At 50.8% G+C, this 12,610-nt stretch overlaps 1 protein-coding gene across 1 annotated transcript in view; it reads right to left on the bottom strand.

The window, feature by feature from the left end:
- The window catches only part of LOC146808896 (phospholipase A2 inhibitor gamma subunit B-like), a 193,170-nt gene that overhangs the window by 103,086 nt on the left and 77,474 nt on the right, over positions 1–12,610 (bottom strand). Inside the window, exon 4 of the mRNA XM_085615708.1 lies at positions 6,219–6,368. Coding sequence (XP_085471834.1) covers positions 6,219–6,368 — 150 coding nt within the window. The remainder of the gene's footprint in view (positions 1–6,218; positions 6,369–12,610) is intronic.

Genomic DNA, 12,610 nt, shown 5'->3' with positions numbered 1-12,610 from the left:
AATCTTGGGATAAAATTTGGTGAATTGTGACCTGCACCCTTTCGTTAACGTTACCCACTATTCCTTTTAAACAAAGCCAGCAGCTCAATGCAAGCTCCCTTTGCCCAAAAGCAAATCTGATTCGCCTCATGAAAGTGAGAGCAAATTTCCTCCTCTCCCTTCCATCAAGCGAAGCAAAAGTTTACTATGACAGTGCTGCAACTCTGCATAGATCCCATCTTGCCATAGCAAACTACAATGTCCATGGCGTAGGCACCACGGCTCATTGCTGTAACCGACCCTCAGGCATAACAATACCCAGGGCCATGGAAAGCTCCTCAACAAAAATTGGATAATACGCCTCCATCCAATCTAAGGCCCGTGAACATCGCACTCCCCGAGGCTGGCAATCCGCAACCGACCCCCGCATTTTAATTCATGAATGCCCAAAGAAGTAGTGCCCCTCGGGACAGTGTGGGGAAGGTTCACCCCTCCACACTTAAATACTTATACCTCCAAAAACATGCTGCTCCTCGGAGCCGAGGGGCAGGAAAGACGCAAACCCCCCCCCCATATCATTATATTTGCTCCAATGTAATGGCAGTCCACGTGACAGAAGTAAACCCGCATCATAACTAAACATTGCTCCTGGGAACTAGCCCACCCGGGGGCTTAATTAACCCCTTCGGTGCTCATGACGGAATGGTTCCGTCATGACCCACGGTTGAGCTGTGCTCATGACGGAACCATTCCGTCATGACCACGCCCGCGCAAGATTCCGTCAGCACAGCGGCGGAATCTGCGCAGCATCGAAGGGGTTAAACAAAGCACTCCACACCGTGCTCCATTTCTCTTTTTCCCGCAGTCTGGGAAAGCTTCCCCCCTCCACACCCTCCACACTTAGGGGCCGATTCCGATCCTGGAAAAACCGGGTACGAACCGTCGGTCGGAGCGTTTTCTCCGTCCGACTCGTACCCGGTAAAAACACCATACAAACTTTCAAGTACGATTCCTACGGAAACACCATTTCCGTACGAGTCGGAAAAAACACCGACCGACAGCAAAATCCATACGAATGTGATCTGGGACACCGCGGACGTGACGTCCAGACGGAGTTAGGCATGTTTTTACGTCCCAGCAAGTACGATTCGTACCGACAGCAGTCCGGATGGCAATATTTTTATGGCACCCAAAAAGTGCCGGAAAAGCGAAGGACGCCGCAATGCGAGCGGAATAGGGGGCCCGGTACGCGCCGTCTCCCCCCCAGCCCCCCGTATGTACACGCCGTCCCCCCCAGCCCCCCGTATGTATGGCACGTACCCCCACCCGTGTATGTACGGCACGTACCCCCACCCCGGTAGGTGCTTACGCGCTGGGGGTCCGCACCGTACCTACGGGGGTGGGGGTACGTGCCGTACATACACGGGTGTGGGTACGTGCCGTACATACACGGGTCGGGGTACGTGCCGTACATACACGGGTCGGGGTACGTGCTGTACATACAGGGGTGGGGGTACGTGCCATACATACACGGGTGGGGGTACGGCGCGTCCATCCGCGGGGGGGCTGGGGGTACGGTGCGTACATCCACGGGGGGGCTGGGGGTACGGCGCGTACATCCGCGGGGCAGGGGGGTACGGCGCGTCCATCCACGGGGGGGCTGGGGGTACGGCGCGTCCATCCGCGGGGGGGCTGGGGGTACGGCGCGTACATCCGTGGGGCTGGGGGGGGATGGCGCATACATACAGGGGGATGGGGGGGTGTTCGGCGCATACCGGGCACCTGTTTGGACCTCGCCATGGTTGCTATAGAAGTTCGCTTCGGACGGTCTTTTTACCATACGGTTGTACAATCGGACGGACGGTACGAATCGTACTTGCGCGCTCGGACTTCAGTTTTCAAATTTGGACGTAAAAATGTCCAGGGACGTGTCGGACACCTTTTCCGACCCAAGGACGTGTCGGGGAATTTACCCAATTCGTATTCGTATGGACTTTTTCACATGCGAATCGTACTTGCCAGTTTGTACGGGACTTGTACGATTCGTACGGTAAAAAATCCAGATACGATTCATACGGGGAATATTTTTCCAGGATCGGAATCGGCCCCTAAATGTTTGCGTATACCTCCAAAGACGTACTGCTCCTCAAGGAGGGGGACGGAAGATGTGACCTCCCCCTCCCCCATATCATTATATTTGCTCCAACAAATTGTTGCTCCCAGTCACAGAAATAAACCCCACATTATAACTAAACATTGCTCCCGGGAATTAGCCCACCGAGGGCTTAAATAAATGAAACAATCCACACCGCGCTCTGTTTTTCTTTTTTCCGCCGTGACTTCCAGGTTCTACGCCAATCCTGATGAAAACATATAAAAATGTTTCTTTATGTTCCGACTCCCTGTGACACCACTGACTACCCTAGGAAGGTCACACTGTTCCTACCCTAACCTCTTCTACTTAACAGAGTCACAAAATGGCTCCCAAGGCTTCCTAGTTTGAAGTGTTGGCATCCAATCCCAGGCAAGCTTGTGCTCGGAACACCTCAGCCAATCAGATCTCACAATTCTCAAATATCGATATCTCTAAATGTATAAATATCTAAAAAACTACTGAATGAATTTACATCATTTAAAAAAAGAGTGCTTTCTGAACCAAGAGCTACCTTTTTGCCAAATTTGGTGTAATTACGTTCAGCAGTTCGGACTGTAGCTGTGTCTAAAGTTTCCTATGGAAATTAACATAGAGAAAATGCTTTTTGGGACCCCCTTTTTTCTCACCCCCCACCCCTTCACCAATCACCCCCAAACTTTTGAAACAGGAGCAGACCTGAATGAACAATTAGTTTTGACAATTCGTCAAAAGGCACTAAAACTATTGGCAAAACAAAAAACGCTTTTCCTGTGGAAACTAGGTTCTAACTATAACTACCTACTGGTGACCGTCACTGAAAAAAAACACAGGTTTCAGGGACATTATATTTAGCAATTAACATTTTAAAAAATCTTAGAAATTCACTGAAAAAAACACAGGTCACTGGAATGGAATAGTTAGGCTGACATTTCATTTGTACAAAAACAAAGAAATTCAGCCGTTATAGTTAGCTGAGCTCTGCTGATAACGTCACATATTATATCACTGATGACATGGTCAGTGACATCACTGATGACATCATCCAGTGACTGTGAGTGTTTTTTCAAATGGGTATGTGTTAAATACATATACCAAGGAGTATTGATAACTTATTGGGCGTATGAGTGCCTATACTGATGATTCAGTAGGTATGTGACTGACTGTATAAGTGAGTGATTAGGTGCCTGAGGAAAGTATGGGTCACTGACTAGATTGTCTGAATGTGTGTATCAGTCTGTCAGTTGGTATCGAAGTGGCTGTGTGGGCTGGTAAGTAGGTGCACGTGTGGGTGTATGTGGGATTGATCGGTTGTCTGAGTACCTGTATGGGTATATGACTGTCTGTGTGAGTGGGTGAGAGAGTGTGTGACTGCCTGCATGGATGAGTGAGTTGGTTTCTGTGGGAGTATGAGTTAGTGAGTATGTAAGAGAAGGGTGGTATAAGTGACTGAGTGTGTCTATGGCAGTGTCAGTGAGTGAATGGATGTGTTGGTGGTATCTGGGTGAGTAAGTGGATATGTGAAAGGCAGTATAGGTCAGTGTTGGAGTATATCAGTGACTGTATGTGTGAGTGAGGGATTGTGATAGTGGCTGTATTGTTTAGTGAGAGTGTGTGTGAGGGTCTGTATGGGTGAGTGATTATATTTTAGTATCTGTATGAATAAGTGAGTGTGTGTGTGTGTAACCTTATAGGTAAATAATTAGCTGTCTGATTGACTCTATAGGTGAGTGGGAAGGTGTGTGAGTAGCTCTATGAGTGACTGACAGTATGTGAGTGGCTGTATGAGTGGATATATCAGTGGCTGTATTAGTGAGTGAGTTAGTATATGAGTGGCTCTATGAGTGACTGAGTGAATGTGTATGTAGAACTATGAATCAGTGAGTGGGTATATAAGTACTAGTATGGGTGTGTCAATGGTTTTGAGAATGATAGTGTGGAAGTTGAAGTGGGTGTATGAACGGTTACTTGGGGGTGTGAGTGGGTGCGTCAGAGATTCTATGGATGATGTCATCAGTGATATAATCAGTGATGTCATTAGAGATGTCATCAGTGATGACATCAGTGATGTTATTGACCTTGTCATGAGCGATGTCATATGTGAGGTCATAAGAAGTGCATTGCAGGGGCGCAAGTTGTAGTTAACTGAGCTAACTATAACTCCTGAATTTCTCTGGTTTTGTACAAGTGAAATGTCAGCCTAACTATAACGTCCCTGTAACCTTTAGTTTTTTTTCAATGAATTTGTAAGGTTTTTAAAAAGTTTTATTTCCTAACTATAGCATGACTGTGAATTTTGGTTTTTCAGTGAATTTCTAAGGTTTTTTAACTAGCAGCTGCGTTTGCACAGTGGTGGAGAAAGGAGCTGTGCCTCTGACCAGGTGCTACCAGGAGTTCTTCTTGGCCCCCAAGGTGCCTCAGGAGTAAAGTGGACTTCATGCCAGAACTATCAGTATACCAGGAGCTGTGATTGCAGGGAGGTGAAGAAAGGTGGCATGGGCTCCGAAGACCTCTTAGCAATTCTACAACACCAATAGCTCTAACTTACTCTCTATAACACAAAATCCCACTATCCATATAATTCAACTGCACAACATACCACATACTTTTCATTACACACCACATGCATCCACTCCACTCCAAAACACATAAAGAATAAAAAATTACATTTACAACACCAAAAGCTCTCACTCTTGCAAATCTGAGACCTATTGCATTGCAAATGCTTGTTTAACTAATAGTCATATTTGCAGAGTGGTGGAGAAAGGGGGTTGGGCCTCTGACCAGCTTGCAGGAATCCCACTGTGTAGGAATGACAGGAGGTACCAGAAGGACTTCTTGGCCCCCAATGCCCCTCAGAAGTAAAGTGGAATCATCCCCTAACTGTTGGTGCACCACAAGCCACATTTTTTGAGTTTTGGAGAAAGGGGGCTTGGCCTCCATAGACCCCTTAGCAATCCTGCTGTGTGGGACATATTGGAGATAACAAGCAGGGTAGTTGGCCCCCAAGGACATCCTTGGGGGCCAACTAGGACTCCTAATACCTCCAGTAAGCCCCATACAGCAGGATTGCTGAGACCTGATAGCAGGCTACGCCCCCTTCTCCACCCCTCTGCATATGTGCCTCCTGCACACTACTAGTTGGGGATGAGGTTCCATTGGCTCTTGAGAGTCCTTGGAGTCAAGTAGCTCCTGTTTACTCCAGTAAGTCCCAAACAGCTGGATTGCTGAAAGGTGGCCAGAGGCTATGCCCCCTTTCTGCACCACTCAAATGAGCCTCCTGATGCACTGCTGCTTGTGGGAAAAAGTCCACTTTAGTCCTGAGACCCTCATGAAGCAAGGTGATGTCATCCTCCCACCAGCAGTGTGCAGGTGCAATTGCAGAGTAGTGGAGAAAGGGGGTGTGGCCTGTAACCACCTCTCAGAAATCCCACTGTGTAGATAGGGCTTACTGTAGGTAACAGGTGGGCTAGTTGGCCCCTAAGGACCCTCATCAGTAAAGGGGATTACTTCATCCCCCAACCAGGAACCCACCAGTAGGTGGGTTTGCAGAGTAGTGGAGAAAGGGGGCGAGACCTCCGGTGAGTTGCCTGCTTTTCATTTTATTTTTATTTTTAGGAAGGGGGGCTGCATGGCTCCCCTTCCCTTGACCCTTTTGAGCCCCCGGAACCCATCTCCCGGGGCCTGAGACATTTTTCATGTTTTAATAAATTGAAACTGGAGTGGGACGCGTGGTCCCCCTTTTCAGGCCGATTTTGGCCCCTGGTACCACATCCCCCGGGCATCGCCATCTCGTTGGGGACTGCAGGGGGAGCCAGAAGGACTCCGCGGTTCCGGCCGGCTCCCCCACAAAGCGCATTCTGTTACCACCCAACTCTAAACCAGCCCAATTGCTTTAGTGTATCAGAGATTCTGCTGTCTACAGTGTCAAAAAACCTAAATTATTCAATTATCAATGAAGCAGAACATTTGGCACCAGACAAGGCATACAATGGACACTACTAACACCATCTCAGAGCATTTGAAAGGACATTCCAATAGCTAGGATCTAAACCTCCTACTGCCAAGCATCTGCTGGGTGACAGCCAAACATGAGCGACGCACTTACCTGGCCGTTTGGCTGTCCCGTAATAATTGAAGCAATCTGTCTCCGGTCCCCTACATTCGATTAATTTATCAGTTTTACATTCCTCGAGGGTGTCTTCTTGGAAGCAGTCTGGGCACTTCTTTCCATTGGGGATCAAGTTCACAGGAGTAACTAAAAAGCCAGCAGAAGAAAAGAATTAGACACCTACATTTTCATAGATAAGTAACAAAAGTCACTGAAGGCACTCACGTAGTAAAACAGAAATAACAGAAGGAAAACGTCACCATGGATTGATGCTAACATTTAAAAGTGATGTGGCACAAGGAGCACCGCCTAGTGTTGCAGATCACATCTTGGGCAAATCACTGGATTCCATCAACTCAAGTAGGAAGATAAAGTAGGCCTGGCTATGAAAGTCCTATTTACACTCAGACATTTTCATGGATTGCCCTTTTCCTAAACCCCTGCCCACAGTAATTAGAAAGCTGTTGAGTGATTTGGAGGCGAGGCAAATTGTTACCCTGTGGTGTTAGCAGGAAGGGATTCAGTGCATGATGTCACATCCTATAGTGCCCATGCCTTTATGATGTGAGTTGTTTTATATAACATGCCTGGCAGCCAGCCTTCTTTCTATGCAGTTTTCTGTCTTATTTGTAGCTTTTTCACCATGTCTACTGCTTTCTTGTCTTCTCCACCTTGTATAGTTGTTTTTCCTAAGTACAAGTTAATGTATGTTCCCAATTAAACAGTATACTTCTCACCAGTAGTTTCATATCTTTGTCCAATTCATAAAACCTGCTGTAAAATATGTGACCTCTGCTCCAGTTATTTCCTCCTAGATTTGAAGTATATTTCTGTCTTTTTGGAGACTATGGATTGCAGAGGATGGTAATTACTCTGTCAGGGCAACAAAGTAAAATACACCATCGACCTGATGGAGTACCCTTCCTCTATACTTAGAGCCTGATTATGAGTTTGGCGGTCCCTGCCAAACCCATCGTAGCGATGTGGCAACCACCACACCAGCAGTCCGACCTCCCTATTAGGACTTTGGTGGTCAGCCCGCCATAGGACCACTGCAACCGCCGGGGATCCATGAGCTCTCGGCAGTGGCGCGGATCCCTCGGCAGTGGCATGGCGGTCAGAGGATCGCAAAATGCAAAATGCTCTGTCAATGAGAGACCAAGTCATGGCCACCTCTGGCACCTGCTACCATACGATGAGTCTTCTTCGTAGAGTGTTCCAGATCCTCCCTTTATCAGTCTGCAGAACTCTGATTCAGTCTTTAGTTATAAGCCATCTCAATTATTGCAACGCTTCCCTTGCTACAGCTAATGAATCTCTTTTGAAGAGAATGCAGGTGACTCAAAATACAGCAGCACGCCTCGCTCTCAATATGCCTCCCAGAACATCCTCTAGGCCTTTGCTGAAGTAGCTTCATTGGCTTCCCATCCGCCAGATAATTACATTTAAAATCTGCAGCTTAACTCACAAGGCACTTCATGGCAGGAGACCCAGCTATCTTATACCGTACCATCCTGTCAGATCTTTGCAATCTGAGGGCAAAGGGCTGCTTGTTGTCCCCCGCTTTAGAAAATTGAGAACTGGGGGCAAAACTTTTGCCTATTTGGCTCCGAAATATTGGTACTCTTTGCCAGTTGAGCTACGTAACTGCCCCGACCTCCTTCTCTTTAGGAAACTTCTAAAGACGGAATTGTTTCGCTACTAGGGGCTTCGACCAGGCTCACTCTTCCTCTCTAGCATGGATATACCCCTTAGGGGCTGATTCCAGCGCTTTACAAATCCGTTACAAATACAAATACAAGTTTCCTCACGCCATAGTTCTCATGGCGGTGAGCCTGCCATGAAAAGTGTGGCAGTGAGGAAGCAAAGGGGGCTTGCCTCAAGGCTGACATGTAGGAAGGCACATGGTGTGCCACCCTGTGTGCATGCACCCCCTGTTACTGAACAGCATGAACTTCACAGTCTATGCTGTGCAAGAACAGGCTTTGGTGCTCACTCAACTATGCAGTGCTAAGGTTCACTTACGGCCCTTTATACTGTACCGCAACAGGACCGCCAAAGGACCGTCCACCAGACGGTGAGGAAACTCGTAATCTGGTGGGCAGGAGGCGGTTGAGTTTGGCGGTGTGGGGGCGGTGCTGTGGCATGCCACCCCACTCCCACACCACCAAACTCATCATCAGGCCCTTAGAGTCAGCCCAGCAGATAACTCTAATCACTGACAGGAACAACTTTCACAGCAGCTTCTGTCAATGATATAATGTTTGACTGGGAGCATTTTCAAGCATGATGGACGCCTATAAAACCTTTAACTTCTTTTTGTTTATTCAAAAACAAAATCCCACAGCGCCAAAAGAAAACAAAAACTACTGACCCCCACACACCATGTGGGAGTTCTCCCATAGTGTGGGCATCATTTAAACATCTTTATTTACCCTCACTGCCAGGTTTTTCATGGAGGTAAGGGATAGTTGGAGTAGGAAAAATTGGTCATTCGACAGCTCACTTACAATCCAGAGAGCAGTCAATTGCCAAACCTCCCCAGGTCCAAACACTGTCATGCCATGGGAAAAGTATGTCAGTGAGAGAGACTGAGCAGTCTCTGCTGCAGACACATTGGAGGTCTGACTGACTGTAAATCAGGTGGGTGGACCTTCAGTTTGCAGGACAGGGGACTCCATCGTCGTTTCACCAAACTTTAAATCCACCCCTTTGTATGACAGTGTAGTGTTCGGCACGCGCGAGGCGTTCTAGCCTTCCGCGCTGCCGAGGTGCGCTAGCGCTGACGCGTGACGTCAGACGCTAGCGAGTTAAAATAAAGAGGCGTGGCCTCGGCAAGTCAGTCGGAGCCGCGTGTGTAACACAATTATACCGGCTCCCGTGTGTTATTTAGCGCGCTCGCACTGCCATGCTTTCTAGGCCATTAGAAGCATTACACTGGCGACGAGGGGTCAATTGAGCCCTGCTGTGCTATTTTGGGTGCCCCACATTGCACACCTTGTCCTCCCATGGTGCCTGAGCCTATGTGTGCTGCTCCCCTCATGGTGCCCTGGCTGAGCCTACTGTGAGGCCTGGTGGGGAACACTGCAGGTGCCCGGAGGGTCCATCCTGACATCGGAGGTGACGCTGGGTGTGCCCCGGTGCCCCAATCCACAGCCTGGAAGGGGTATGTCTCGCCCAGGTGATGCCGCACCTGCCCCCACGAGGTGTTTGATGACGGCCGCGCCCTCCTCCTGATCCAGGCCCATGCCGGGGGTGATCGCCTCGAACCAGAAGCGCCTGAGGGTCCCGCGGACGACGTCTGGAGGTAGGCGCGCCCACCAGTTGGTGCAGCAGCGCGAGGAAGGCCAACACGCAACGCCCGGAGGGAGTGCACGCCTGGTGGCGTCGACGCAGAGGAGAGGAAGCTAGCTTCCACCGCGTGCTGCGCATGTGCCAAGATGGCGTCGATCCCCTCCATTGAGCCGTTTGTCGTTGATGGTGCCCCGTCATCCCTCGCCCGCGCTGGAAGGATTGGACAGACCGCCTGCAATATTACTTCGAAGGGGCTGGCATCGCGAGGGAAAGGCGCAGAGCACTGCTGCTCCACCTAGGAGGCAAAGACCTCCACCGCATCTACAAAACTCTCGTGGAAGCCACGCCGAAAACGCACCACACACTGCTGAACGCGCTCAACGCCCACTTTGAGCCCATGGCGAACAGGGACTATGAAAGGTTCATCTTCCGTCAGGCCAAACAAGAGGCAGACGAATCTCTGGATGCGTTCCATGGCCGGCTGAAGGAGCTAGCCAGCACGTGTGGGTTCCGCGGCGAACAGGAAGAGATCCGAGGGCAGATCATACAGGGGTGTAACTCGTCTAAGCTTCGCGTCACGGTCCTCCAGGAAGAAGGAAAGCCCCTGGCGGACATCCTCACCCTCGGACGGTCGAAGGAGCTATCGCAAGCGAGAGCCTCGCACATGTAGGCAGCCCTACATCGCCCTGTGAAGACGGAGCAAGTGCAAGTGGCGGAAACGGTGAACGTAGTGCGGCCAAAAGGGAGGCAAGCTGGAGGAAAACGACAGCCGGAGGCAAAGAAGAAAGACTGTGGGTACTGTGGCGGCCAACCCCACCGCATGCAGGACTGCCCGGCCAGAGGGAAAAAGTGCGGCGCCTGCGGGTGGATGAACCACTTTGCGGCGGTGTGCCGGTCCACCAGAGCCAAGAAGGAGGCGGCCCATGGGGTACGCGAAGAGGCAGATAGTGAAGACATGGACGACGACACCGGAGAGTACCCAGTCCATTATGTGTTTGCAATCCATCAACCACAGAAGAAGAAGCGCAGACTTCCGAAATGTCGCATACTAGTCCAACAACAAGAGGTAAAGGCGACAATCGACACTGGGGCCTCCATCGAGCTGATGGCCGCCAACGTCTACCACCAACTGCGAGCCAAACCCCCGCTGAGAGAGGCGAAGATTAGGGTGTTCGCATACGGCCAGAAGACGCCCATTCCCCTCATCGGGTGCTTCCAAACAGAGCTACAACATGGCGAGAGGAGCATCAAAACCACCGTCTATGTCACGGAAGAGGGCAGCGGAATGCTGCTGAGCGGGCAATCGGCCGAAGAGTTGAGGTTGATATCGTTTGCCATGGCAGTTCTGGAGGAAGAACTGGACACCATCCTGGAAGAGTTTGGAGAAGTCTTCAAAGGCATCGGATGCCTGAAAGGAAAGGAAGTATCCTTACACATCGACCCGTCGGTCCAGCCAGTGGCGCTGAGGCACCGGCGGATTGCTTTCCACCTGCGGCAGAAGGTGGAGGAGGAGCTAGAGGCCCTGGAGAGACAAGGCATCATCGAAAAGGTCAGTGGGCCAACCCCGTGGGTATCCCCGATCGTCATCGCCAGGAAGCCGAAGCAGCCAGGACAAGTCCGCATCTGTGTGGACATGCGCCTCCCCAATGCTGCGGTCAAGAGAGAGCGACACCTGACGTCCACTATTGATGACATCCTGGGAGAGCTGAACGGGGTCAGGTGGTTTTCAAAGATGGACCTACGGTCAGGCTACCACCAGCTACCACTTCATCCGGACTCGAGGTACATCACTACTTTTTCCACCCATGTGGGCCTCAGACGATATCGGCGCCTAAACTTCGGCATTTCGAGTGCCGCCGAGGTATTCCAAAATACCATCAGAGAGGTGCTCAGTGGGCTCCCCGGCGTGCTCAACGTGAGTGACGACCTGCTCATATACGCGTCAACCATAGAGGAGCACCACCAGCGATTGAGAGGGGTCCTCAAGAGGATTCAGGAGTCAGCCCTGACCCTGCACCGGGAGAAGTGTCAGTTCCTGCAGAATAAGATCAGTTTCTTCGGATATACCTTCTCGGACCAAGGGGTGGCCCCAGACCCGGATAAGGTGAAGGATGTCCAAGATGCCCCAGCTCCGACGAACATATCGGAGGCCCGGAGTTTCCTGGGCATGGTCAACTTCTGCGGCAGCTTCATTCCGGACCTCTCTAACCTCACTAAACCCCTCAGGGAGCTGACCAAGTCGTCCACCACGTGGCAGTGGGGCCTGGAACAGGAACAGGCGTTCCAAGCGACGAAGGCGGCCCTATCCGCGGACACTACCCTGTCATACTTCGACCCGGCAAAGCCCACCAACGTGGCAGTCGACGCGAGTCCGTTTGGGCTGGGAGCGGTCCTGACACAATGCCAGGACAATGAGGAATGGGCCCCCATCGCCTACGCCAGCCGGTCCCTGACCGAAACAGAGCAGCGGTACTCTCAAATCGAGCGAGAAGCCATCGCCATCCACTGGGCATGCCGGTACTTTCATGTGTACGTGTATGGACATCATTTCACAGTGACAACCGACCACAAGCCGCTCATTCCTCTATTCCAAGGGTCGTCCTCGAAGCCGCCGCCCCGGATTGAAAAATGGATACTCCAACTACAAGGGTACGACTACCGGGTGGAGTACAAACCAGGGGCCACGAACCCAGCGGATTACCTGTCACGACACCCGCGGAAAGCCACATCAGAGGAGAAGGAGGAGGCCGAGGATAGGGAGGAGTATGTCCGGTATGTGACGGAGCGGTCACGACCCCTTCCAATGAGCCTGGCCGCAATAATAGAAGCATCAGAAGGCGATGAATGTGTGAGAGCAGCAGCGGAGGCCGTCAGATGGGGGGATTGGAGGACAATTCAAATCTCGCTCAACAGACGGACACCCCAAGCCAAGCTGACACTAGAGTCGTTCCTGAAGGTGAAAAGTGAGCTGTCCGTTGACGCCCAAGGATGTCTTCTGCGGGGTCCAAGACTAATCATGCCGGCCAGCCTCGCTCAACAAGCAGTGGACCTCGCCCACCGGGGACACCAAGGAGTAGTAAAGACAAAGGGCAGGC

The sequence above is a fragment of the Triturus cristatus genome, chromosome 7 (genome assembly GCF_964204655.1).
Source record: "Triturus cristatus chromosome 7, aTriCri1.1, whole genome shotgun sequence".
Taxonomy (NCBI): Eukaryota; Metazoa; Chordata; class Amphibia; order Caudata; family Salamandridae; genus Triturus; species Triturus cristatus.
Note: the sequence above shows the minus strand (reverse complement) of the source record. Positions and strands in the feature narration are given on the sequence as shown.